The sequence below is a fragment of the Cebus imitator genome, unplaced genomic scaffold (genome assembly GCF_001604975.1).
Source record: "Cebus imitator isolate Cc_AM_T3 unplaced genomic scaffold, Cebus_imitator-1.0 Scaffold67, whole genome shotgun sequence".
Lineage (NCBI taxonomy): Eukaryota > Metazoa > Chordata > Mammalia > Primates > Cebidae > Cebus > Cebus imitator.
The window spans coordinates 1,630,955-1,658,478 of NW_016107382.1; the positions used below are offsets into that span (position 1 = coordinate 1,630,955).

The following is a 27,524-nucleotide window of genomic DNA, read 5'->3' on the forward strand; positions in this document are numbered from 1 at the left end:
GGTGAGGGGAGTTGTGGGGTGCGGGGAGCGGTGAGGTCAGGGGAGTTGTGGGGTGAGGGGAGTTATGGAGGTGGGCAGGAGGAGGGGAGAGATTCGAAAAGTACCGGAGGAATCCATCCAGTACGTGGGTTGTCCTTGCCAACCAGTAGCTGTTCTTGTTAACTCCCAAAAGGCAAGTTTCCACCTTCGCCACTTCCTCCCGCCCTTTCCCTTTCCCTTCGCTCCTGCTCTGGGACACAAGGTGCGCTCTCCGCCGCCTCCGCCCAGCCTCACTCTTCTCTTTACAGGACTGAAGGCTGCCGCAGCACGGCGGAGAAAACTCCCAGAGGGACGAGTCAGTGGGATGGGCGTATGGGTGGAGGAAGAGGGCCGTCTGGATTTTTTACCTCAGCGAGGCTGGGTGGGCAGGTGGAAGCCAGAGGCCTTAACACTCGGGCGCGGCAACATCACGTGAAATGTTAGTCCCAGGGCCCTCCCGGGCGCGCGCCGCTCCTGTACCTGCTCCTTATTGGCGGACCTTGCCGTGGGGGCGGAGCTACGCCGAAGCTCCGCCCACCCGAGCGCTGGGACCGGGACTCGCGGTTCTCCCCCATCCCGGAGCTGGGCTCAGGCTCGGACTCGGTCCTGCAGCGCCTCTAGGCTGCGGATCCGCGCTTCAACCACCTGCTCCGCGCTGCGTCCGACGAAGCTGGGAGGAGACCCGAGGGAGGGAGGAGGCGGGGGGGAGGAGGAAAGAGGCAGCTTACACACGCCTTCCAGTCCCTCCACTCAGAGCAGCCCGGAGACCGCTGCCGCCGCTGCCGCTGCTACCACCGCTGCCACCTGAGGAGACCCGCCGCCCCACGGTCGCCGCCTCAGGCGAGTCCTTCCTAGCACCTGGCGTTTCACGCACACTGCCACTGCCGTTATTATTAACATTCCAAGACAAGGAAAATAAAAGAAGATACCAGCCGAAAGAACCGCTTACACCTTGCCGAATTACTCAAGTGTCTCCTGGAAAGACAGGGTCGCTGTACCCGGAGGAGCAGCCGAGGGGCCCGCGGGCTGGTGTTGAGCGGGAGGGAGGAGGAGTTGGGGACATTGCGTGGTGGAAAGTTGCGTTTGCGGCAGGGACCCGAAGGTGCCACGCCACAGCCCAGGGGACGGTGTGTCTGGGAGAAGACGCTGCCCCTGCGTCGGGACCCGCCAGCGCGCGGGCACCGCGGGGCCCGGGACGACGCCCCCTCCTGCAGCGTGGACTCCGTCTGTGGCCCACCAAGAAGGAGGAGGAATATGGAATCCAAGAGGGCCAGCTCCTGCCGTCTGCTCTTCTGCCTCTTGATCTCCGCCGCCGTCCTCAGGCCAGGTGAGCAAGGGCCTGGGAGCAGCACAGACGTGGGCCTGGAGCGGCTTCCTGGGTCCAGGTCCCAGCCTCGCGCCCCGGTGGCAGTGCGCCCACACGCGGGGGGGAGGTGAGGGGACCGCTGTCCCGGCACGGAGCTGCCCCCGGGCCCCGTCACCTGTGCCGCGCGTTTGAGCTCTGCTGGTTGGCTCAAGTTTGGGCGGCGAGCTGGGGTAACTGGGTGAATCTCCAGGAACTCGGTGCTCCGAGGTTGGAGCTGCAGGGGCCCTTGGGCAGGATTCGCCTGACGCTCTCCCCTTGGCCCGGCGGCGCCCAGCTAGGCGGCGGACTCTCGCCCTCTGACAGTTCCTCCTGTCCCTGGGTATCCAAGTTCACGTCACTGCGCCCCAAGCAGTTTTTCTTTCGCTTCGCTCTAGGGTGAAATGACTGCCAGCACTTTTTCGTGATAAATCCCCTAGTAACTTCCCCTTAGTGAGACGAGGAGGGGACGGGAGGGGTAGAGAAGAGGAGGACTTTAATCACCCCCCCCCCTTGAGATACCTGCTAATGCTTAAAATCGTGGTTTCAACGTTCCCCCCTTTCGTCCCCGTCCATTGTCTGGGCGGGTGGTGAGTGTAAGGGTGACAGCAGGCAGACAACGCAGCCTGAACAGGAATTAGTAGCCAGATTTGGGAGACCTCAGTGAGAGGCTTGTGAATTTCCAGGAGGTGCGCATAGAGCCTCAGTTCTCAATTCTGTGTTGAGCCTTAGAAGAGAGAGCAAAAAAAAAAAAAAAAAAAAAAAAAGGCAAAATTCCCAGTAACTAAAATATCTCGCGGGAAATCCCTTTCCACATCCTCGGGGACGTCCCTTGGCCCTGGTGTCCTCAGGCCCGCCTGGCGGCTGACACAAGTTGTTCCTAACCGGGCATTCTGTGCGCTCACAGTTGCCTGACAGAGCAGCAGGTTCCTTTGCTCCCCTACATTGAGAATTTGGGGGATTTTTTTTCTTTGAAGTTTTTATTTCTATCCCTGCGTAGACAGTTGACAGTTAAACTCCTACTTCCTGGTATTTTGGCCTGTTTGTTCTAAGCTTTTTCTTTAGCTTTTATCAAAGAAAAAACTCATTTCACTTTATCCGCGTATATCCCTTCAGCTATCGGCAAGCTCAGGTCACAGAACACGTTTGAAAGCCTCTGAATCTCTCCCAGTAACTCGGGGGGAGGGGACAGTGAGGACCAGAGCTTGAGGAAGAGATTGCAAGTGTTTGTGAGCTGCTGCTGCTGCTGCCGCTACTGCTGCTGCTGTGTGTGTGGGCGGGGGAAATGCCCTCTCCAGATCTCTTTATTAAAGTTACATTTCTGGGTGAGGTAATGAGCTCACCTGATGTTTCTGAGGCTGAGAAAAAAAAAGGCGTCTGCGTCCTCTGACAAATCTCGGGCTCTGGGGCGGGGACTGTGAAACCGTAGTTCAACCGGATTTAAAGCAGGTGTCCTAGTGTAATAAACAACGCTGCGGAGGTAGGTGGAAAGGCGAGACCCCCTTGGGCCTGGCACAATGTGGATTTCACTTTTTCGAGATTCCACTGTCCGATGAAGGAAAGGACACTTTGGAGCCAGGAGATGAGTCCAGAAGGGAGGACAAGGGTGATGACGGTTTGTAAGATGCAAACGTCCACACGCCCACAGTTAGTTTTCCGATTAACCCCCTCGAGACTTGGAAAATGTAATCTCACCTACGTCCACATCGCTGACCACATGCACACACCCAGTTTCCTTTTCTGTGCCGTCACGATGAAAGTTATTTTCAGGCGGGCCACGTCGCAGGATAGGTTTTTCAACACATTTAACTGCTAAAAGGAGGAAAGTTCCGCTTTCAGACCTCCTTTGAGGTGGATCTTTTGGCGCCACAGGCTCATGTGTCCAGTGGGCACCTAGCTGCGCGCTTTCAGCGGGGCTCTAGCGCCAGCTCACCGCAGTCAGCCACCGTGGATCGGAGGATCCGATGCCCCGGACCCTCAGATCCGTGGTTTTTGTGAATTACCGGGCTGGCATTGCCGAAATTCTCAGTGCAATATCAGTGTGTTTTTAAAGGAAGGATTACAGCACTAAACGCACGGTGTATACACTGAAGAAACAAGTCTTGGACAATGAGTCCGCCTCCTTTGGAGCCCACTGCGTAGCAGAGCCGGGTGGGGGTGTGGAGCCAATGGCGGGCTTCAACCGAGGGGCTCAATGACTTCCCCGCCTGCCACCCTTCATTTCCGGAGCAGTTTTAATAATGTGTGTCCAGTTGTAGAGGTCAAAAACTCGAGTTTGTGAAACTGCTTCCCCAAGTCTTTTGGCCTGTAGTCGCTACACAGCCACTGATGTATTTTAGTCTTGCCACATTACCTGTTTTAAAAGGAGGAGGGAAATATATGAACCACGAAAACTGAATTCGGAGATAAAGGCAATGAAGTGTGTGTTCAGCATCCGAGGTAGCAATAATCTCATTATTCTTGTAGAAAGAGCGTCAGCCTGTGGTGACATTTTGTATTGCTTAAAAAAAAAAAAAAAAAGAAAAAAGAAAAACGGGCTTTTCTGGATTATTTACAACAAGGAGGTGGGGCGCTGCAGTTAACTCTTTCTTCGCTTGGGTCATCTGTGTGCACCCCTCTATGGGATTTTTCATAACTACTCACTGATATAAGATTCATTCTGAGACATGAGCACACATACAGCTTTTTTCAGTGGGATCTTATGTTTGAAACATATCAATTGATCTCAACAGGACTTAGGAAAAGCAACAATTCATATAATGTCCTTTCGAAGACTATTTATATAGGACTATTAAAATTGATCAATTTAAAAACTGAAAACTGTTTAGTAGCCAATGTATATTATTTTTTTCCTTAAGGGTTTATTTAATCCAATAGCAATTTACAATTTAATGGAGTATTATTTGCAGTAAATTGCTTTTCTAGGCTTGCTTCAGGACATTTACCTTTAGGCATTTGAGCAAGTCATTTAACCTGTTTAGGCTTCAGATTTCTCATATAAAATAAAAAGACAGACTAAAGGCCTACTCTCTGAAATGTCTCCCAGCTCAAAAACTCTTTGTTTCTAAAGTCTTAAGGTAAAAAACCAATTTGGGCAGGTAAAGTCATTTTTCAACATCATTTTTCTAAAGATCTCAGTCTAGACAAAATTCATATAAATTGTATTACTAAAAAAGTATCAGTGGACCCCAATTTCTAATTTTCTTTTTTTCTACTTTTAAAAATTCATAACATCTGTGCTTCTCAAAAAAAAAAAAAAAAAACCATGAAGAGAAATTAGCCTTCCACTCTCGTGGGAAAAGAGGACTGAAAAGTAGGAAAGGATTGAGGATTTTGGGTCTCAGAAATATGAGAGTGTAACCCATTCCACCTACAAGCCTGTCCCTATTTAAACTGCATACACAGTACCTAGAATGAGATATAAAAATTCATGTGACAAAACCTCATATGTATGTCCTGATGTTGCTCAACAAAGAAGTTGATTTGCAACATGGTTGTAAATGCAAGACAGAAGGAAATATAAAACACTAATACTTTTCTGTTGTTTTAAAACTTGTAGAAATCCAAAATATATTATCTTACCAGATTCCAAACCTTTTCTGACTTTGTAGAAAATTCAACCTAGCTCACCTTTTTAAATAGACGTTCAGATGAAAATACATGTCTATTATTGACTTACCAAAAACAAGAAAATTAATAAAAACCTATTTTAATAGTCTTGTGAAATTAGAAAACTTTTATATTGTAGTCAGTATGCATGTGTTCAGTTTTTAGCCATGTAATACAAGAATGTTGTGACCTTGGGAAAGTTAGTTTTCTACTCTTTTTTATTTCCCATCTGTGAATTTTCTTTCTGTGCAATCCATGGTTCTGATTGCGTTGAGATTAGTAATTCCCTTGCTGAGCATTTTGAATTTTTTAAGTAAAGCATGTTATATTAATTAAAGCTTTTATTATATTGTTAATAGAATAACACCCTTTAATTTCTTCCACTTAATTATCACTTTTACTATATTATTAAAATAATGAAGATATATTTTTTTCTTCTTTCTTTTTCTTTCTCAAGTTTTCATGCCATTAACCATGGGCCTATGTAAAACTTAGTACCACCTAAGTTGTCAGTATTACTTGGTGTAAGATGGCAGCAGTTTGTCAGATAGTATTTTAAATGCTTTATAATCACCATGTTTTACATTTCCAAACACACTTCTTTCTGCTCTGGCCATTTATTTATCATAAAACACCATCAAAATGCTCTAGCTCCCTGAAGATATTAACTCAAGTAGACACAGACTATCCACATAGGTGTAGCTATGATAAAAGGGTATCTCTCTGTCTCAGTGTATACATAGAAACCTAATTGTTATTTTCTTACAAGGTGTTAATTTTGTTCTTCATTGTTAAGTTTTCATAAAGGCCTGTCTCATTTCTTATACATATGTGTGTGACACATGTATGTGACATATGAAGAATGAACTTACTGGAATACTAAATAACATTTTCTTGAGAGTGGTGGGTGATAACATTTATTTGATTATTACTTTTGGATTTCAGCTCAGTTTATTTTCAATAAGAAATGGAAAAACAATCCATTTATACTTTTTATTACTTTTTTAAATTAAGGTAGTAGAATTTTCCTTTCCTATGGAGAGCAAAATCAAGACTAAAATAGATATTCTATATTCAGGAAGAGGATATTGCAGGCTATTTGGTAAGGTTAAATACTACAGTTATTATAGTCTCCCTATAGTACACAAGACATTACCATATTTTTACTGATATTTTCATGAAGCTAATTTCTCTGCCTAAATAATAAATTTTACATTCTGTTTCATTTTTATTATTGAGTGGAATACCTTATATATTTCAGATAGGCCTAGTTCCAAATATGCTGTGGTATTCAGTAATTGTTTTATGCTAACCTATTATCATAGCCCATTATTGTAGTGAATGTTCCATGAATGAAATTAGCCTTTAATGCTTCCTTTCTTATTTATGCAGTCAGTTGTCAATTATCCATTCCATTGAAGGAGAAATCAGATTTGTGCACAATCAAAAACAGCTTCTAATCAAAGGATTACTTAATTTGACTTTGAGTTGAGGTACTTCAGTGAACATGTCTATACTTGTCTGGTCTACTAAGAATTCATAGTGCTTCAACACAATGGAACTAAACTGTTGGGGAACAGGTTAATCAGAAATTAGACAGCTGTCCAGCTTCTCTGATTCACTTCTCTATTACTACTATTATTGTTTTAGCTGTCTTCTGTATCACTTAAGGAACTGATGCAAAATCTTGGCCAAAATAAAACTAAAAACATCCATGAGATGAAACCAAATCTTTGCAATCTTTTCAAATAACGTAAATATTATGGACTCTTGATGTTAATTCGCAGGAAAACATAATATGACCATGGCAATTGCTATAGTCTTCTGGCCTTTGCTCAATGACACTTCCATTACGAATAATTTGTTTAGCTCTGCAAAATCACATTTCAATTTTTAGAAAAATTTTACCCTCACTTGACTGTTTTTCTTAAGCAAGTTTCTTTAATTGTATTATATCATATGAGTTTCCATGAATAAATAAATAATGAACCAATACACTTGTCATGATATGAGTTGGCTTAGCAGCCAGGTAGATTGACTCCCCGGTAGGATATCCACATACCTGCTTTTAGAAAAAAAAACTGCTACTTATAATGGATTATGGGGTTAATGTAAACATAAAAACCAGTAATATCAAATCCATAAATGTTAGGAAGATTGGAAGTTGTAATAAAAAGGATTTTATTTTTGATTAGTTATTTTGATGATTTCACCAGAGAAGTTAACTGACTTTATAGATTAAGATATCAACCAGCACGCCAACACAATGTTTTCTTGAGGGAGAGAAGTCTCAAAGATACTTTCACCTCAGAAATTGATATAAGTAGATTTTTATCCTTTCCATCTGTATAGCTTTAGAGAGCCTAGTTACCTTATTTGAACTGTGATTAAAAAAAAATAACTTTCTTGTACTTACTTGCCTTTAGTGCAAAATCAGCATTGGAATGTTGATAATGACAAAAGTCAGTCTTAATTTTTCCCTTTTCCTTTTCCCTGTATTTTTCCTTGCAATACCTTTTACCACATCATATTATGATATTGGTGACTTTTTTTCAGTTGACCATAAATTCTTTGAATACCAAATGTTATGTATATCAATGTATCCTCAAGTCTAGTCAAGAACTTGGCACCTGGAAGCTGCTTCATATTTTTTCTTTGCATTAAATAAAGTAGACCTAATGCATATATGGAGAATGAAACTCCATGTGGCAGTACCTGACATTCATAGATTACCAAGAAATTTTCTCAAGGAGATTGGGAGTTGGGGATATAATATTCCTCACTGATAACTGAACTGGAAAATAAAACCATCATGAAAGAACAGAGTGGGACAGGCCATCAAGACATGATGGCACTTTGGTAGTGTTAATGAAAAAAAGAAAAGAACATGTATATTAATAAAGGGCCTGTGATTAAGGATGGAAAAGGCTTTGATCAGTGAAGAAACATAAAAAAAGTAGGGGAGTTGGGCCAAATGTGGTTATTGAAGCTATTATACTTAATGAATCAAAGTACTTTCTTTTATAGTGGAAGTAAGTGGCCCCTCTAACTGGCAGACATGACTCACCTAGCCCCCTTAACAGGTATAGCTTTTTATTGAGATAGATAAAACTCATTGTAAGAACCTAATTCTGGGGCCAGGCTCAGTGGCTCACACCTATAATCCTAGCTTTGGGTGGCCGAGGCATGAGGGACCACCTGAAGTTAGGACTTCGAGACCAGCCTGGCCAATATGGTAAAACTCCATGTCTATTTTTTCTTTTTTTAAAAAAAGGACCTAATACTCAGAATATTCAAGTCATATAGTCAACTTTCCCATGCTGGGATTTTATGGTTACTAAGTAATCTTCTAATCATAATGTGAGGTTTCTGTTTGTTTGTTTATTTTTTTGAGACAGTGTCTCGCTTTTGTTGCCCAGGTTGGAGTGCAGTGGTGCAATCTCTGCTCACTGCAACCTCTTCCTCCTCCAGGTTCAAGCAGTTCTCCTACCTCAGACTTATGAATAGCTGGAATTACAGTCACCTGCCACCATGCCCAGCTAATGTTTTGTATTTTTAGTTGAGACTGGGTTTTGCCATGTTGGCCAAGCTGGTCTCGAACTCCTGACCTCAGGTGATCCACCTGCTGCAGCTTCCCAAAGTGCTGAGATTACAGGCATAAGCTACCGTGCCCAGCCCAATGTGATTTCTTATATAGCCAATTTACAGTCAGAGGATGCATTAGGTGGAAGAGAGCATTGTATTTCCTTGGCAATAATGCTCTTATGTATACCAATAAGCTGGTTTATGAGTTTGGCTAGTGAGAATTCATCCCTCAAAGATGGGAAAACATTTGGTAAGCAGCCAAAAGAAGATTCTAAGCTTTTGAAACCTACACAGTGAACTCTGGCAAATTCAGCTTGTTTGAGGTACAAGCAGCTAACCATTTCCCAGGTGTCAATTGTTGTCAACTTTCACGTTACCTATTATAGACATTTATTTTCTTTCTTTTATAACTTTCGGTGCTATCTTGCTTAATATGTACATTATTAGTAGGTTGACCATTCATACATCTTGGTATATCCAAGATGTTCCTGGTTTATGCCTAATGTGCTGATACAATAATTAATGGCACCCTCTTTCATTCTTGGAAGTGCGTTTTGGATAACATATTATGTGGGCTTCACAATAATTTGTAACTTGTCTGTCTGTAAGTCTTGGAATACTTCACTGTAAGAAATGCACTCTTCATCCTAACCAAGTACATATTTTTATCCCATTTAAATTTAATTATCAACTACAGTGAAATATCGCTAATGGGCTTTGTGCACCTTTCATGTCAGGTATAAGAAAGAGAGATGTGAGGTTGTAGCCTCTAGAATTCCAGAATGTTGAAGATATGAAACATTAAGGATCCCACAGTTTGGAATGGGAGCTAACTTGACCTCAGATGCCAAGGGAATAATTCTTTTTGAAATTCACCTGGGAGCTACACTAGCTATGTGGTTATTTAGAGAACTATTTCAGTATGAGCTTCAAATCCTTCTGCAGCAAATTGTACAACTCCCATTCTGTTCTTCTGTGAGATTTCTCAGTAATCACACTACCAATTTGATTCTTAAAAAAAATCAGGGATGTCTATAATGTTGAAGGAAGCCCCAACCTTCTTTTGTACATGTAAGCTAAGTTGTATCAGTCAGAAAAGGTGACCTGATGGGGCAACCAACAGTATGGCTAGGACACAGTTGTAGTCAAGGGTGTGACAACAGCAAAGATGCTTATCACAGAATCTTTGACCCCTCACTCACAATTTTCACCTTCTGGATCCTTGGGCAAAACATATGACCTTTTGAGAGGCTCAAGCAGTGTTGAATAAGAATACTGTCACTTACAGCTAAAACCTTAACTTTCCCCAGAGTAAAATCGTGGAAAGTTCAGTGTGTGTGAGTGTGTGTGGGTGTGTGTGTGTGTGTGTGTGAGAGAGAGAGAGAGAGAGAGAATGAATTCTGAAGGATTAGAGACATACAATTTATTGTCATAAGTTAAAATATGGTAACACAAGGGTTGTTGAAAAATGAGAATGTTCTTTCGATGTTCTTTTTCTTTAGCCCCCCTCTTTGAGAACTGAAATAAATGAAACCACAGATTAAGAGATTACCTAAAATCTAGTAGCAAATTAACCACAATTCCTAGTGATGTGTTGTCAGTTTCATTTATGCCTAGACTCATAGATTCAAGCTTTTGACCCATAAAGAAACTAAAAATTATTTAACTACGTTGCCTAAGGTCACATTGTTCACCAATCCAAAATTAAAACTCATGTCAATTGACCATTCAACATATGCTGTATAACAGCTTTCAACAAATATTAATGTAGTGCTCCACATGTACTATATATTGTGCTTGCGGATTTGGAAATAAGCTAATTAATATAAATTCAAAGTCCTATCACTCAAAGATGTTATGTTCTCTATGGGAAACAGATATCAATTAATTAACTATATAACTTCTTGCTAGAAATCCTGGTAAATATCATGAGAACAGATAATCAGCATTTTACAGCAAAGTGGCCAGATCTAGTCTGGGGTTTAGGAGAAACTCAGAAAGGGTCTTGCAGAAGTGATATCTGAGCTATGTGCTGAGGAATAATCTAGCCAAGGATGTGGGTTGAGGAAATAACATGAGTGAGGACACTAAGGTAGTACGAAACATGGTTTCCAACTCCCAGAAGTGAAATATGTCTATCTCTTTTCAAGAAAACTGAAGTTCTGAAGGTTGATGCAAAAACCAAGGATTCCTTGAAGTTGTTCATATACTTTCCTTTAATCTCCCTAATTGACTTGCCAGTTGTGGGGTCTAGAAGAGGATCTCTTTGTCTTATTGAAATATTCACATACTAGTAAATATTTGTATGTATAACTCCTTACTTAAAAAAATAAAGTGGAAACATACGATATACATCATTTTGTACCTTTCCTTTTTCACTTAGCAGTACATTTTGGAGAAAAGAAACTGTCTCATAGCAGCACATATAGCTCTGCCTCACTTTTTAAAGGGGTGCATTGGATTTTATTATACTATCACAATTAATTTAACCATTTCACAAGTTCCTGGATGTTTAGATTGTTTCCAGTCTTTTGTTATTACAAACTAGAGCAGTGAACATCCTAATACATATTATGGTTCACATATGCAATTGGTGGCAATTGTTGGTAAAATGTCTTAGGAGTGAAATTGCTGAGTCAAAGAATGAGTTTTTCATTTAGAAACAAATTATAAAATTACTATTCAAAGAGTACACATCTTTAAAATACACCTGAACAAAAGTGAGAGAATGCCGCTTTCTTAAACTTTCTTCATAAGTCTGTACTATTAATATTCCTCTTTTTAACCAGTGTAATAAGTTGGTTTTCATTTATTTAACGCTTATTGGGAAAGTTAGAATTATAAGAATAGTAGGCATATACACTTATATGCAAGGCAAAAGCTATATTGGTGCCAACTTTTATTATATATGAGATTGGGCCAGAAATGGGGAAAAGACATGTATTTACCATGAATTTGATTATTGTTCTTTCACCATAAGATTGCTAACTTTTAGAACATAAACTGTGTAATTATAAGCCATCACTTCTTCCATTTTGTGAGATTCATATTCTATACAATCAGATTGGCTAAGCTGAAAGAATGGATTAAGAGACAACCACATTTGAGCCATTAGGCTATTTAATACTGCTTTTCATTACAAAGAAATGGTTTCTAAATATTTGTATTACATCATTGTAGGCACAGTATATATTGTATGGGTGGTCTGACTAATGCCACTTTGTAAACCCTGTATAATACGTACTCATTACTAAACAAACGTCAGTTATTTTTAAATAAATCATATTTTGACTTCTCCCAATAAGTTTAAGGTTTAAGTAACTCATATTTTGAGCAATTATTTCAACAAAGCTTGTAAGAATTTTTTTGGCTGATAAAAAGTACAATATTTTACAAATATTTTTAAAACTCAGTGCCATTAAATACTTTTCACTCTGTAATTTTTGAACCCATTAAGGAAAGTAGGAATAAAAACTATTTTAGCCACGTTTACAAAGAAACGCATAGCAGTTTATATATGGTTTTGAAAAATTATATGCTGAAAGTAATATTTTTAAACAAATGACAAATATTCATAATGGAGGTAACTTTTCCATGCATATAATGTAATTTCATGAATAAAGCAGTTTCTGCCTGGGATTTAGTTTTAGATGTTCAAATTTGGGGCATTTATACTTTATTCTGCAAGCATTTCCCCTACTTGGTGATAAGTATGACACTTTCTAGAAGAATGTATATGGTATAGGTTTTATATTTTTGCAAAGATGGTCATGGATCTACATATGAATAATGCTTTTATGGTCAGATCTAAGAGTAAAATGTAATATATATTTGGATTTACCCCTATTCCACCTAGCCTGAGTGGATGCTTGCCTAGTTTTCAAATAGCTTTTTTGAGAAATGCCTATTTAGTATAAGATTAAATAGCTTTTCTTATCATATTAGGATGGCAAATACGTATTTGCTTATTAAAACAAAACCTTTGTCCACTCAGCTGTTTTCCTCTTTACTGTTAGAAAATATGTCTCCTTTCTAAAATAAATTTAGAAGGAGTAGGGTTTCAGGGTATGGTTTGGAGGTTATCATTTTCTAGAATCCATCCAAAATGTTTGGTTAGAAATGATTTGAACTGCTTGAGTAGCAATTTGATAGTAGGCAGTATGGCCATATCTCCGTGGTATTAAAAGACCTAATCTATTCTTGATCTTCAAGAACTGTCCATGCTCAGAGATTCCAGACTGTCAATGCCTAGCGTAGATTTCATTATATAAGAGCTCAAGAGCTTGGGCTATGGATCAGAGCATGAGTTTGCTTTCTAGCTTTTGCCTGTTTGTTCATTTGTGAATGGAGGATAGCAGTATTACCAAGTTCACTTGGTATGAATATTCAGGAAGGTAATGAGTTTATATTGTGTTTGTCAGTGCCTGGCACATTATAGACATTCAACCAAATAATAATCATTATGAATCACATTTTTTCAGTAACCTAATAATGTCAGTTACTCACATCAGAAAACTTGTTATATACAGTACTTCATTTTACTGATTAAGAAACATTTCAGTTCTATCTGAATACATTTGGGGCTTTCATAACAAAATTGGAAAGTATATTTTGTTAGAATGCTTCATAATCTCAAAGAATGTCAAGTAACCTTTCAGTTTTAACTCAGGAAAAACAAAAGAACACAATTGAAAATTATAGCTTTAAAATGTAGTTTTTCTCAAAAAAAAGAAAAATGTGTTAAAATTATAAGGACATATGTAATGCATTATATTATTCTCAGAAATTGACATTATATGTGTTTCTGTAATTTGAAAATATTAGACTTTAGAAAGAAAAATTGTTGTAATGCAGTCATTTTGATAATAAAATTAAGATTTAAAATACATTATTTCTCAAGTATAATTCAATAGAGGGAGCTCCACTACTTTCCTTTTATGAGCATTGTAGGATGCTTCCATTTATTATGATTTTCTAGTGACCTCTAATTTAATGGTGAACATTATTAAAAACCTGTAATTTTAATATTAAGGATATTTTGGGAATTGAATAGTATCCTCTTTCTATTCATAGAATTCAAAAAATGCTTCTACAGATAATATGTGTTTTAAAACCCCAGTTCTTAGTTCTTTGTACCTCTGCATAATAAATCACTTGACACAATTAAAGTAGGTATACTCTTGAGAAGCATACTTTAATATACCAAGGCATCACAAGAGAACAAAGTTTATTTCTAATGACAAAATAATGCATATTTTCATATTAATTTTGTGGTAGCTATTAAGTTAAAACTGTTATATATTTGAATAGTAGAGGAAGTCTTTTAAAATTACTCTTCCTAGATTTTTAACCAAATGGTTATAGATTTCCACATGGAAATGGTCTACACTCACACATAGAAATGGTCTTCTTTCTTTATGTTTTCTTATATATTCCCTTGATTTTGATAACCCCAAATTGTATTTTCAATCTAAGTTGACATCCATCATCTTATCTATTATTACTTTACCTTTTAATTTGGTTATGATGAAAGAAGCTGTTGGGTTGTTTTTGTACAAAAATTTATAATTTCTGCCATAAATCCACTAAAATTATTTAAAAATTTAAATGGTTTCAATTTTATAAGGTATCTCCTAAGATGTTTCTGTATAAGAGAGTTATCCACTCTGTGTGTGACCCTGACAATTCATTTACCTTTTATGAGGTTGATTTTTCTCATGGAAGTATTGTACCATGTGATTTCTTCACAGCTCAAAAATTCTAAGATTCAAAACTATACTTTGATTTAGAAGAATATGCACACACAATTGTATGTTTGAATCAGTGTTGAACAATAATTTTACTTGAAGTCTAATTAAGAAAAAAAAATTTAATGATGAGCCTCAAAAATTAAAATGGAAATGATTTTATTGTACTCTATAGAAAATTATATAATATCACACATTAGACCTCCTAATTTATTACTAAAATTATATCAGTAAAATAAATGGCCCAGCTCTATGGGATATTTAAGAACTGCCAACACAGAAACAGATTTTAAACATCTCATATTAAAATTAGATTATCTGTTTTGGTGGCCATACTAGGAAAGGAGCTTTGAGATAAAGGCCTGTGGGTTGTTCTTCAGTTTAAACAAATCACAATTTAAAATATTCTTTAAAGTAAGTGCCCATTTTATTGTGTTTACTTTCCAATATAGATTAGAGTTTGAAAATATGGTGTCTGTAGCCAAATTGTATAGTTTTGTCAGTAGTAAGCTCTTAAGAAGGTAGAGTTTCATTCTACCTTTCTTTCCACTCAAAAAATAGAATATGAATGAGAGTAATGTCATGTTATTTATTGGGCATAACCTTGAATCTTCTTACTCTATAAAACAAATAAGGCATTCACAAACTCCAAGACTTTATCTATTAATTGTTAATGTCCTATTCATTATATCATAGTTTCCATCTGGTAATGAAATATCATTGCATTGCAATCCTGAGGTTGAAATCTATATTTAAATGTGAATTTGAAGCTAAAAATTAGATGCTTTGTCTAATGTATGTGTCTCCATGTCTCCATTCTGTACTTTCCTAGTTGGGTTGCATTAGGCAAGTTGCTTAAACCCGCTTCTGTATTAATCCACGCAATGGGAATAATAGCACCTATCTTGTAGGGTTACTGTGAAAGTTAAATGAATTAATACACATAAAGTTCATTAATTAAGCAGTGTGGTTGTCAATAGTAAACTCTTAAATAGTGTTAGTATTATTCAAATATTTGAATAAATTAAATTTCAGTTAATCTTTCCCACTTCCTGCAGAATATGATTATACATCCAACCGATTCACATATAGATTATACATAAAGAAGACAGTCCACAGAAAAAAAAATTATAAAATTGCCAGCTGTAGCTTTTCTCCAATCTACCTTTCCTTCCATTCAAAAAATGGAATGTGAATGAGAGTGATGTCATGTTATTTATTGGGCATAAACTTGAATCTACTCACTCTATAAAACAAATACTGTAAGGCATTGGCAAACTCTAAGACTTTATCCATTAATTGCTAGTATCATATTCATTATGTCGTAGTTCCCATATGATAATGAAACATCATTGCACTGTAATCCTGAGGTTGAAATTTAAATTTAAATGTGAATTTGAAGCTCCAAATTAGATGCTTTGCACCCTATAGTTCACAGTGTCTAAAAGCAATTGTTTTAGTTTATTAATATAAGTAGGCCAGTGTTAATTTAGGAGTATAAAGGTGAATGTGCTTAAAAGACATTTGTATAGACTCTATAGATGTGTCTACACAAAAGTAAAACAGAGCCCAGTGATCATATTTTAAGGAACCAAAAAAAGTAAACATAGTCTAACATATTTCTGAGTTGTTTAGTCCCTTCTAAACTCTTCTCCCCTCTGCCATCAGAGTGACATAAGATCTGAATCAACTCATAACTGCCTGCTTCAAATACTTCAGACACTTCCCAATATAGTCAGGGTAAAATAGTAACTTCTTAGTATAGCATTCAGATTTTCTTACATTTCTCAGAACAATTTTTCTTGGAATTCCATGTGCTAGCCATATTTCTAAATGTGCCATGCCCTTCATGCTTCCTGGGTTGTTATTCGCGTCTCTATCTTACGCAAGAACACCCTTTCCTTCACACCCTCTCCAATCACCCTCTCTTTGCTTGAATAACTTGTATCCCTATCCTTTAGAACACAGTTTATATGCCATCTCCTCCAGAAATTCTTCCCCCGTCTAAGGGGCCTGTCCTCTGTAGTTCCAGAGTTCATTTCATTTATTGCCTGTTACCTATTTATTCTTGTCTCTCTCCCATAATGGATTTTTATGTTCCTGGAGGCAGGAGCTGTGTCTACTTAATCTTTTTTCTACCCAGTGTCTACTGATATTTAGTACATTTTCGGTACATACATGATGATTGAATAAATGCATTAGTCAAAATTAGATTTCTTAGCCTATTGATACATAGCACGTTCTTAGTACATACATGATGATTGAATAAAGGCATTAGTCAAAATTACATTTCTCAATTATTAGTGAAGCCTATTTTAAACAACAATGTATAATATTGTATGAATAAGGAATATCTATATTGAGAACATTTTTCAATTTCTTTTAAAAACTGAAGGAATGACAACTCTCCTAAAATATGGTCCTAAAAAGAATTTGCCTTATTCTACCCATGCTATGCAAGTGTGTGTTAAAACAAATGGAATAAAGTTAGATTTCTTCTGGATGCCAATCCAAGTTAACATTAAATAAAAACTTTGGTAACTGTAACATACTCTTCTTGAGTTTCCACAGATATTGAACATAGTCTGTTCATTAAATGTGAGATCATCCTGAGAATTACAGAAATTTATTTAAACTAATTTATTTTAAAAACTGTAGGTTTGTGAAGATACTAAAACTACGTTTCCTGCCACAGGATAATTGTAGACATACATTCAAAATAGAAGTGAATGAATGCTAATATTATTTCTTCTATTTTTAATCAATAGATTAAACCTTCGGATCAGGGCATGTCTCATTATATGACAGAAATAATATAGGAAAGACTTCATAAGCAGACTGATCAGTCATGTAGGCAGTATTTAATATATTTGTACAACTGAAAGTACATCTGTACCATGGATCATGCCTTGAATGCTGTTAAGAGTAAAATATTAGAGAAAATTTGGAGAAAATCTGGTGCTATTTTTACAAAAGCATTGACGAAGAAGAATTGTAAAATTCAGTCAGAAACTTAACAAAATTATATAAATTTGAATGTTTCATTTTTACTGAAAAATAAACCTTGTGCTCTTGAAACTAACCTATCATTTTAAGAAATAGGTCTTTGCTGATAAAAAACAGTGCAGAATTGGATTTATCACAGATCTCATTATTTAATGGTGTTTGATAGCTGAAAACTTAATAGTATTTAGTCTGGTGCCTCTTTTCTATGGACAACTCAAGTCCTTTTTTTTGTTTTGTTTTGAGATGAAGTCTCACTCTGTCGCCAGGCTGGAGTGGTGCAACGGCATGATCTCAGCTCACTGCAACCTCTGCCTCCTGGGTTCAAGAGATTCTCCTGCCTCAGCCTCCTGAGTAGCTGGGACTACAGGCGTGTGACACCATACCCAGCTAATTTTTGCATTTTTAGTAGATATGGAGTGTCACCATGCTGGGCAGGATGGTATCAATCTCTTGACCTTGTGATCCTCCCCAGCTTTGGCCTCCCAAAGTGCTGGGATTTTAAGTTTAAAAACTGTGATTCTTATGGAACCAAAAGAGAGCCCACATAGCCAAGTCAATTCTAAGCAAAAAGAACAAAGCTGGAGGCATCATGCTACCTGACTTCAAACTATACTACAAGGCTACAGTAATCAAAACAGCATGGTACTGGTACCAAAACAGAGATATAGCACAATGGAACAGTACAGAGGCCTCGGAGGCACCACCACACATCTACAATCATTTGATCTTTGAAAAACCTGACAAAAACAAGCAATGAGGAAAGGATTCCCTGTTTAATAAATTGTGTTGGGTAAACTGGCTAGCCATGTGCAGAAAGCAGAAACTGGACCCCTTCCTGACCCCTTACACTAAAATTAACTCCAGATGGATTAAAGACTTAAACATAAGACCTAACACCATAAAAACCCTAGAAGAAAACCTAGGCAAAACCATTCAGGACATAGGCATAGGCGAGGACTTAGTGACTAAAACACCAAAAGCATTGGCAACAAAAGCCAAAATAGACAAATGGGATCTCATTAACTCCAGAGCTTTTGCACAACAAAAGAAACCATGATTAAAGTGAACCAGCAGCCAACAGAACGGGAAAAAATTTTTGCAATCTACCCATCTGACAAAGGACTTATATCCAGAATCTACAAAGAACTAAAACAGATTTACAAGGAAAAAAAAAGCATTCAAAAGTGGGTGAAGGATATGAACAGACACTTTTCAAAAGAAGACATATATGAGGCCAAGAAACATATGAAAAAATGCTCATCATCACCGGTCATCAGAGAAATGCAAATCAAAACTACATTGAGATACCATCTCATGCCAGTTAGAATAGCAATCACTAAAAAATCAGGAGATAACAGATGCTGGAGAGGATATAGAGAAATAGGAACACTTTTACATTGTTGGTGGGAGTGTAAATTAGTTCAACCATTGTGGAAGACAGTGTGGCGATTCCTCAAGGACCTAGAAATAGAAATTCCATTTGACCCAGCAATCCCATTACTGGGCATATATCCAAAGGATTATTAATCATTCTATTATAAGGACACATGCACACATATGTTCATTGCAGCAGTGCTTACAGTAGCAAAGACTTGGAACCAACTGAAATGCCCATCGATTATATAGTGGACAGGGAAAATGTGGCACATATACACCATGGAATACTATGCAACCATAAAAAATGATGAGTTCGTGTCCTTTGTAGGGACATGGATGAATCTAGAAACCATCATTCTCAGCAAACTGACACAAGAACAGAAAATCAAACACCACATGTTCTCACTTATAGGCAGATGTTGAACAATGAGAACACAGGGACACAGGGACACAGGGAGGGGAGCATCACACACTGAGGTCTGTTGAGGGGATAAGGGGAGGGACAGGGACAGTGAGGGGTAGGGATTTGGGGAGGGATAACATGGGGAGTAATTCTAGTTATAGGTGATGGGGATGGAGGCAGTAAACCACATTGCCATGTGTGTACCTATGCAACAATCCTGCATGTTCTTCACATGTACCCCAGAACTTAAAGTGCAATTATATATGTGTGTGTGTGTGTGTGTGTGTGTCTATATAAAACTGTGATTCTTTTTATTTTTTTAAAGTCTAAAATGTAATCTCACTTTCAGTGTTTTAAATACAGGACTTTGAATGCAGTGTAGTTTATGTATCAAAAAGTAGCCAAAGCAAAGGTATTATCAAATAAAACCAAGTAACTCAGACTTTCTCTTTGTTGAAATATATACAGCTAGTTGGGCCATATCAGTAATTACTTATGATTGATTCTGGATTGATCAAATAGGCCACACCACAATTCTTTAAAAAGTCTTTTCTATTACTTGAAAAAATGTCACTCATTTCCAAGGCAAATATTGTCTTGTTCCTGAATTCTTGGCATGTAATCTAGGCTTCACATTCTTGGTGTTGTCACCCAAGAAAATAATTTTTCCACAAACATATAAAAATGTATAGAGTTCTCAATTTTCCATGGAAACAGAATCTAGGGTTAATGTGGTGAAATAATTTTCATCATTAACAAGCTTTATTTTAGTATATGTAAATAAAATTAGATTGAAAAGCTAAGTTTTATAATAAAAGATGACATCCCAGTGAAACAGAGTATTCTGTAGAAGCTGGAGGACAAGTGAAGCTTAATGGAGCAGCATGTACTGATGAGAAAGGGGAGAAAAATGAGTGGACCTCTCTTCAGAGAGGAAAGAAAGGTAAGATGAAAAGCCAACATGAAAAGGAACTTGCTATTTAAAATTACAAACAAACTGTTTATGTGGACCAGTAGCATCATGCTGTAAAATAAATTTTCTTTACTGCTTTGCCATGACACTTAATTTGTAATACATTCTCATAAGCCCCAATTTGAATCTCTTCTCAATAACTACCATTCAGTTAATTTCTTGTTTTGAAGTGGGAAGGGGAATGGCTGGAAAGAAACTTCCTACAGAGAAATTCTCATGCAAAGATGTCTTGAAATCCAGAGCATTTTAATGCTTGTCAAATTTTACAATAGCAGATGTGAATTTATTGTTCTTTAATTTTTAGGAATTCTGAATTGTATTTGTCTGCTTAATTCTATAGTGAAACTAAAGTTCAGTTAAATAGTCTAAAGACTATTACTTAATAGGTAAAATTACATAAATATGCCATGCACATGTTGGCTTTCAGCTGAGTGCTTTGAATATATTCAGATCTGTGGTGAGTACTGAAGACTTGTCTATATAGGTTTAGTTCCATACCTGAACGAGTGAGAATCTAGAAAAACAGTGTTTTCAAAACTACTCCTTCATGGGTAAATGGAGAGTATACTATTGAATGACCCACTCTAAATTTAGGCATTGGTGGGCCTGAAATAAGACTTGGCCATTGAGCTTCTGCTTCTCTTCACCCGAAGAGTTGAACTTCCAAGACTACAGAGGAAGTTAAAATTAAGAAATGAGTATAACAGAGACAGAAGTAGGTGACTTCTCAAATTCTGAAAAGGGAAGTTTGGTTAAACAAATCTGAAGGATGAATAAATAGCAGCAAAGCAGAGTTAGGAAGACAGAATTGAATCCATGAAATGTTCTTTGTTAGAACAGGTGCCTCTACATCTGTTTTGAATGAACTCCAGAATAGAAATACTCAAGGCCAGCAGAAACTGATTTGGTTGTAGTTACAGATTTCTTTCTTTTCTTTCTTGCTTTTTTTTTCTTCAAAACTAGGCCCCAATTAAATCCATTCTCATTGGCTGTAGACATTACCCTAAATGTCTAGTTTGTGCAAGTATTTCTCTATACCCTACCTTCCTGTCCCTATTCCCCCGGCTTCCCGACAGTCTAGAGTTGGGCTTGTCACTATTACAGATATATACATATTATATATATCTGTAATGGTTTCCTTAGTGAGTTGAAGGCTTTTTCATTTAAAACTAAATTTGTATGGAAAGTATATTCTTTCCCATCAAGTTAGGCATATTTAAAAGAAGCATACATGTTTAAATGCAAAGCACTAATTCAGGAATCACCAGATAACTACTATCATTATATTCCTTTTCCAGGCATACTCCCCAATGTTTGGAATGCTATTCTTTTGATCTTAACTCTTTAATATGAAAGCAAACATTAAAGGTAGCTAGAGCAAATTACCCAATAAACATGATTTTTCTAATAGTTTCAGTCTCACCCTACTTAAAATTATATTGAATGTTGATGACAATTCAAATTGACAAATTTTCAGTTTGCCTCTACTTTTTACCCCAGGTCATTCTCCAAATAGAAATCTTGAGATTTTTTTCCACAAGATAAATCTTTAGAGTAACTGAGGACTAATTATATTTTCCACAGCAGTATGTAGTAGTCTCACAGGCTGAGCTTCCAAATGAGGTTGCTGCTACAGGGAAGGGCAGGTGGAAATAAAAATAAAATAAAAATTCCTTCCCACCCTCACACACACAATCAAGAAACTATCAAACAAAGCTCAGAAACATTTCAAACATAAGATCATCTTTAACTTCACTTTTTTGTTACTTGTTGACTTTGCCTTCTGGAAATATTGCACAATCTATTAGCTTTTTATCTGGATGTTAGAAGGATACAGAATGTACTACTAACTTTTATTAAAAAAATAACATTGATTCTCACAACAGAACCTGTGTGTACTTGTTCACTACATACCTACATTGTTAAATATAGTTGCTTAACAAACAATACAATAAGAATTTAAGAAAACAGATTCTATTTAAATAGTCTGCTCCACTAATGCTATTATTTAGTGATTAAACTGAAATAATATTTAGTAATGAGTGTTGGTTTTCGTCATTGTTGAATCAGTAACGGTTGCCAGGATCATTGTCAAGTTAATAATTGAGACCAGGAACTTCCTTCTTGCTGAAGCCTTCTAGCAGTGGTCAGTGGCTGAGTGATTTGAAAGGCTGGAGAAGAATACAGGAGACCCAGTTTTGCCTTTACAAGCAGCCCTGAGATTTTGGTTCATCACTTCATATTTCTGTTTTCCTTCTTCACTCGTACAATGACACATTAGTCTACATGTGAGTGGGCTCCCTTCCACATGATTGTGAGACTTTACTGCCAAATAAAAATGATGTTTGCATTGTTCCTTTTTAAATTATTTGCACTTTTTTGTTCTCATCAGCATCCATAATGAAGTGCTAAGCATGTAGCATTTTGCAGATTGAGATTTCCCAGTCACCATGCACCATAAATAAAAGAACTGAGACGTAGGAATAAAAAATGTGTTATAGTATAAGCAAGCAATAACAAGAGTGTGGAAAATATAAAGGCAAGGAGATACAACCTCTCCTCTGCTTAACACTGAACAAACTTTTCAGGGAAGTATAATGTTATATTTATGATGTAGAGAAATTAGATTTGGTTCAGAGGAAAATAAAGATTAAACCTATTGAATATAGTTGTTCTAAAGAATGGAAAAGACCTGGAGAAGGAAGAATTAATAGGTGAATTAATTGCTGTGATAAGAACACTGATCCGTGATTCCTCATCTCCATAGACAACTGTCCCACAACAAAAACAAAACAGCATGAAATTGCTGAAAGAAAAAGCTAGTTCCTCGAATTTGAAATACTACTTTTGAGGAAGGCTCAGGACCTACTACCTCTTACAGTATTACAAAATGTTACACGTATACCATATCCCAGGCAGAGATGTTCTGCTGTCTCTTTAAACTTTGTTTAGTATAAAAGGATGATACATTTGGTTATCAATTTAGTAATAAAGGCAACATACCTGTAAAGTGATAGGAATAAACTGTAACTTAAGATTCCTTCTGGTTCAAATTGTTTAAGTTTTGATTTTGGGGATGTTGGACCTGCAGCTTCACTGAATATTTAGTCATAGAAATACTTTTCCAGGAAAACTTCTTAGGGTTAAGAAACCAGATATTTCTTTCTTTAAAAAAAATCAAATGGTGTAATTTGAACTTGATAATTAGATTCCAAATGGTTCTAATCACACCCTATGACTCTTTAGCTCTTGAGGCTTCAAAACCATGAGATTTTACAGTCACATTTTAGATAGTAGAGATTGAATGGGTATGTTAAGGATTTTATGAAAGAAAGAAGGAAGAGAAAATAATTGAAACATGTAACTTAAGTTGTGGGCAAGTAAAGCCACCAAGTCACTTTATTTATCTGTAAAATGAACAGAATAGTAGTAGTATATAGGAATTCTTTGTTGAATGAACAAAGTGAGGTAATTTTTGGAAAGTGATGAGCAAAGTGAATGTCAAGTAGAACAGACTTCAGAAATGTTAACTATTTATTATTTATACAAGAAAAGCAGAAGGTACAGTATACTAAATATGACAAATATGACACATTCAAATAGGAAAAATTTTCTACATTATGTAGAAAATTATCCCACTACAATTTTCATTATCCTTCCTTATTAAAAATACAAAGATGAATAGTAAGAAAGGAGTTATGCAAAACAGTGTGTGATATGCTTTTATTTGCTTAAAACAGAATGTGTTTTTAAACACACAAAACCATAAACATACTTGTATGCTCATATATACATGGATACATGATTTTTTTCTAAAAAACACACAAGAACCATAATAATGGGCATCTCTATAAGGGAGGCCTACCAATATGAGCTAGGAGGGAAGCCTTTTTATTTTTTAAGTATGTACTTTATCTGATTTGATTATTTACAATGTATATATTACTTTAAAATAAACTACTAGTGCAAGATTAGTATTATTTTTTATTTTATTTTTTACATTTAATTTTATTTTATGTTCTGGGATACATGTGCAGGACATGCAAATTTGTTACATAGGTAAATGTATGCCATGGTGATTTGCTGCGCCTATCAACCAAGTTATTAAGCCAAGTTATTAAGCCCTGAATGCATTAGCTATTTATCCTGATGTTCTCCATCCCTCTGCCCCCTCAACAGACCCTAATGTATGTTGTTCCCCTCCCTGTGTCCATGTGTTCTCATTGTTCAGCTCCCACTTATAAGCGAGAACATGTGATTTTTGGTTTTCTGTTCCTGCATTAGTTTCTTAAGGATAATGGCTTCCCACGTCATCATGTCCCTGCAAAAGGCATGATCTCATTCCTTTTATGGCTGCATAGAATTCCGTTGTGTATATGTGCCTCATTTTCTTTATCCAGCCTATCATTGATGGGCATTTAGGTTGAGTCCATGTCTTTGCTATTGTGAATAATGCTGTGATGAACATACATATGCATGTATCTTTATAAATAGAATGATTTCTGTTCCTGTGGGTGTATGCCGAGTAATGGGATGGCTGGGTCAAATGGCATTTATAGTTCTAGGTCTGTTAGGAATCACCACACTGTCTTCCATAATGGTTGAACTAATTTAATTTACCACCAACAGTGTGAAAGCATTTCTATTTCTCCACAGCCTTATCAGCATCTGTTTGTTCTTGATTTTTTAATAATGGTTATTCTGATTGGGATGAAATGGAATCTCATTTTGGTTTTGATTTGCATTTCTCTAATGATCAGGGATACTGAGCTTTGTTTTTATGTATTTGTGGCTGCCTAAATGTCTTCTTTTGAGAAGTGTCTCTTCATATTCTTTGCCCACTTTTTACTGGGGTTGTTTGCTTTTTTTTTCTTGTAAATTTGTTTAAGTTCCTTATAGACTCTGGATATTAGACCTTTGTCAGATGAATAGATTGCAAAAATTTTCTCCCATTCTGTAGGTTGTCTGTTCATTCTGATAATAGTTTGTTTTGTTGTGTAGAAGCTCTTTAGTTTAATTATATCCCATTTGTCAATTTTTGCTTTTGTTGCAATTGCTTTAGATGTTTTTTTGTGAAATCTTTGCCTGTGCCTATATCCTGAATGATAGCACCTAGATTTTTTTTCTAGGGTTTTTATAGTTTTGGGTTTTACATTTAATACTTAAATTCATCTTGAGTTAATTTTTGTCTAATATGTAAGGAAGGGGTCCAGTTTTAATTTTCTGCATATGGCTAGCCAGTTTCCCCAGCACCATTTATTAAATAGGGAATTCTTTCTTCATTGCTTGTTTTTGTCAGGTTTGTCAAAGATCAGATGGTTATAGATATATGTTGTTATTTCTGCACCCTCTGTTCTATTCCATTGGTCTATATATCCATTTTGGTACCAGTACCATGCTGTTTTGGTTACTATAGCCTTGTAGTATAGTTTGAAATCAAGCAGTCTGATGCCTCCAGCTTTGTTCTTTTTGCTGAGGATTTTCTTGGCTATACAGGCTCTTTTTTGATTCCATATGAAATTAAAAATTTTTTTTTCTAATTCTGTGAAGAAAGTAAATTGTACTTGATGGACGTAGCATTGAATGTATAAATTACTTTGGTCAGTACGGCCATTTTCACTGTACTGATTCTTCCTATCCATGAGCATGGAATGTTTTTCCATTTGTTTTTGTCCTCCCTTATTTCCTTGAGCAGTGGTTTGTAGTTGTCCTTGAAAAGGTCCCTCACTTCCTTTGTTAGTTGTATTCCTAGGTATTTTATTCTCTTTGTAGAAATTGTGAATTGGAGTTCATTCAAGATTTGACTCTCTGCTTATCTATTGTTGTATAGGAATGCTTGTAATTTTTGTGCATTGATTTTGTATCCTGAGACTTTGCTAAAGTTGCTTGTCAGCTCCTTGGCTGACATGATGGGGTTTTCTAGATACAGGATCATGTAATCTGCAAAGAGAGACACTTTTACTTCCTTTCTTCCTATTTGAATATCCTATATTTATTTCTCTTGCCTGATTTCCCTGGCCAGAACTTCCAATATTATGTTGAATAGGAGTGGTGAGAGAGGGCATCCTTGTATTGTGCCAGTTTTCAAGGGGAATGCTTCCAGCTTTTGCCCATTCAGTGGGATATTAGCTATGAGTTTGTCATAAATAATTCTTATTATTTTGAAGTATATTCCTTCAAAACCTAGTTTATTGAAAGTTTTTAACCTAAGGTGATGTTGAATTTTATCAAAGACCTTTTCTGAATCTATTGAGATAATCATTGTGTTTTTTTCCTTTAGTTCTGTTTATGTGATGAATTGAATTACATATATTAGTTTATGTATGTTGAACCAGCCTTGCATCTGGGGATGAAGCCAACTTGATTGTGGTGGATAAGTTTTTGACGTGCAGCTGGATTGGTTTGCCAGTATTTTATTGATGATTTTGCATCAATGTTCATCAGGGATATTGGCCTGAAGTTTTCTTTTTTTGTTGTTGTATTTCTGCCAGGTTTTGGTATCATGATGATGCTGGCCTCACAAAATGAGTTAGGAAGAAGTTCCTCTCTTTCAGTTTTTGGAATAGTTTCAGAAGAAATGGTATCGCTCCTCTTTGTAACTTCGATAGAATTCAGCTGTAAATCCTTCTGGTCCTGTGCTTTTTTTGTTTGGTAGGCTATGTATTGCTTCCTCAATTTCAGAACATACTATTGGTCTGTTCAGGGATTCAACTTCCTAGTTTAGTCTTGGCAGGGTATATGCATCTAGGAATTTATCCATTTCTCCTACATTTTCTAGTTTATTTGCCTAGCGGTGTTCATAGTATTCTCTGATGGTTGTTTGTATTTCTGTGGGTTCAGTGGTAATATCCCCTTTATCATTTTTTATTATGTCTGTTTGTTCTCTCTTTTTTTCTTTATTAGTCTCGCTAGTGGTCTATTTTATTATTTTTTTCAAAAACACGGCTCCTGGATTGATTGATTTTCTTGAAGGGTTTTTTGTGTCTCTATCTCCTTTAATTCCGCTCTGATCTTGGTTATTTCTTGCCTTCTGCTAGATTCTGGGTTTGTGTGCTTTTGCTTCTCCAGTTTTTTAAGTTGTGATGTTAGGTTTATGATTTGAGATCTTTCTAACTTTTTGATATGGGCATTTAGTGCTATGAAGGTACCTCTTAACACTGCTTTAGCTGTGTCCCAGAGATTCTGGTGTATTGTCTTTTTGTTCTCAGTGGTTTCAAAGAACGTGTTGATTTCAGCCTTAATTTCATTATTTACCCAGAAGTAATTCAGAAGCAAGTTGTTCAATTTCCATGTAGTTGTGTGATTTTGAGTTTCTTGATCTTAAGTTCTAGTTTAATTGTAGTGCAAAATTATTGTAACAACAGTATTACTACCAAAATTGTAGACAAGATACATCTTCCCACATAGTAATCTATTATTTATGAATTAAGAAACTAGGAATTTTGATTATAGTTCCTATGAAAC

At 36.8% G+C, this 27,524-nt stretch overlaps 1 protein-coding gene across 2 annotated transcripts in view; it reads left to right on the forward strand.

Moving 5' to 3' along the window:
* Window positions 1-597: 597 nt before the first annotated feature.
* ALCAM (activated leukocyte cell adhesion molecule) overlaps window positions 598-27,524 on the forward strand; it is a 214,525-nt gene continuing 187,598 nt past the window's right edge. For both annotated transcript variants that reach the window (XM_017530604.2, XM_017530606.2), the window contains exon 1: window positions 598-1,345. In XM_017530604.2, coding sequence (XP_017386093.1) covers window positions 1,273-1,345 — 73 coding nt within the window. In that variant the 5' untranslated portion in view covers window positions 598-1,272. The remainder of the gene's footprint in view (window positions 1,346-27,524) is intronic.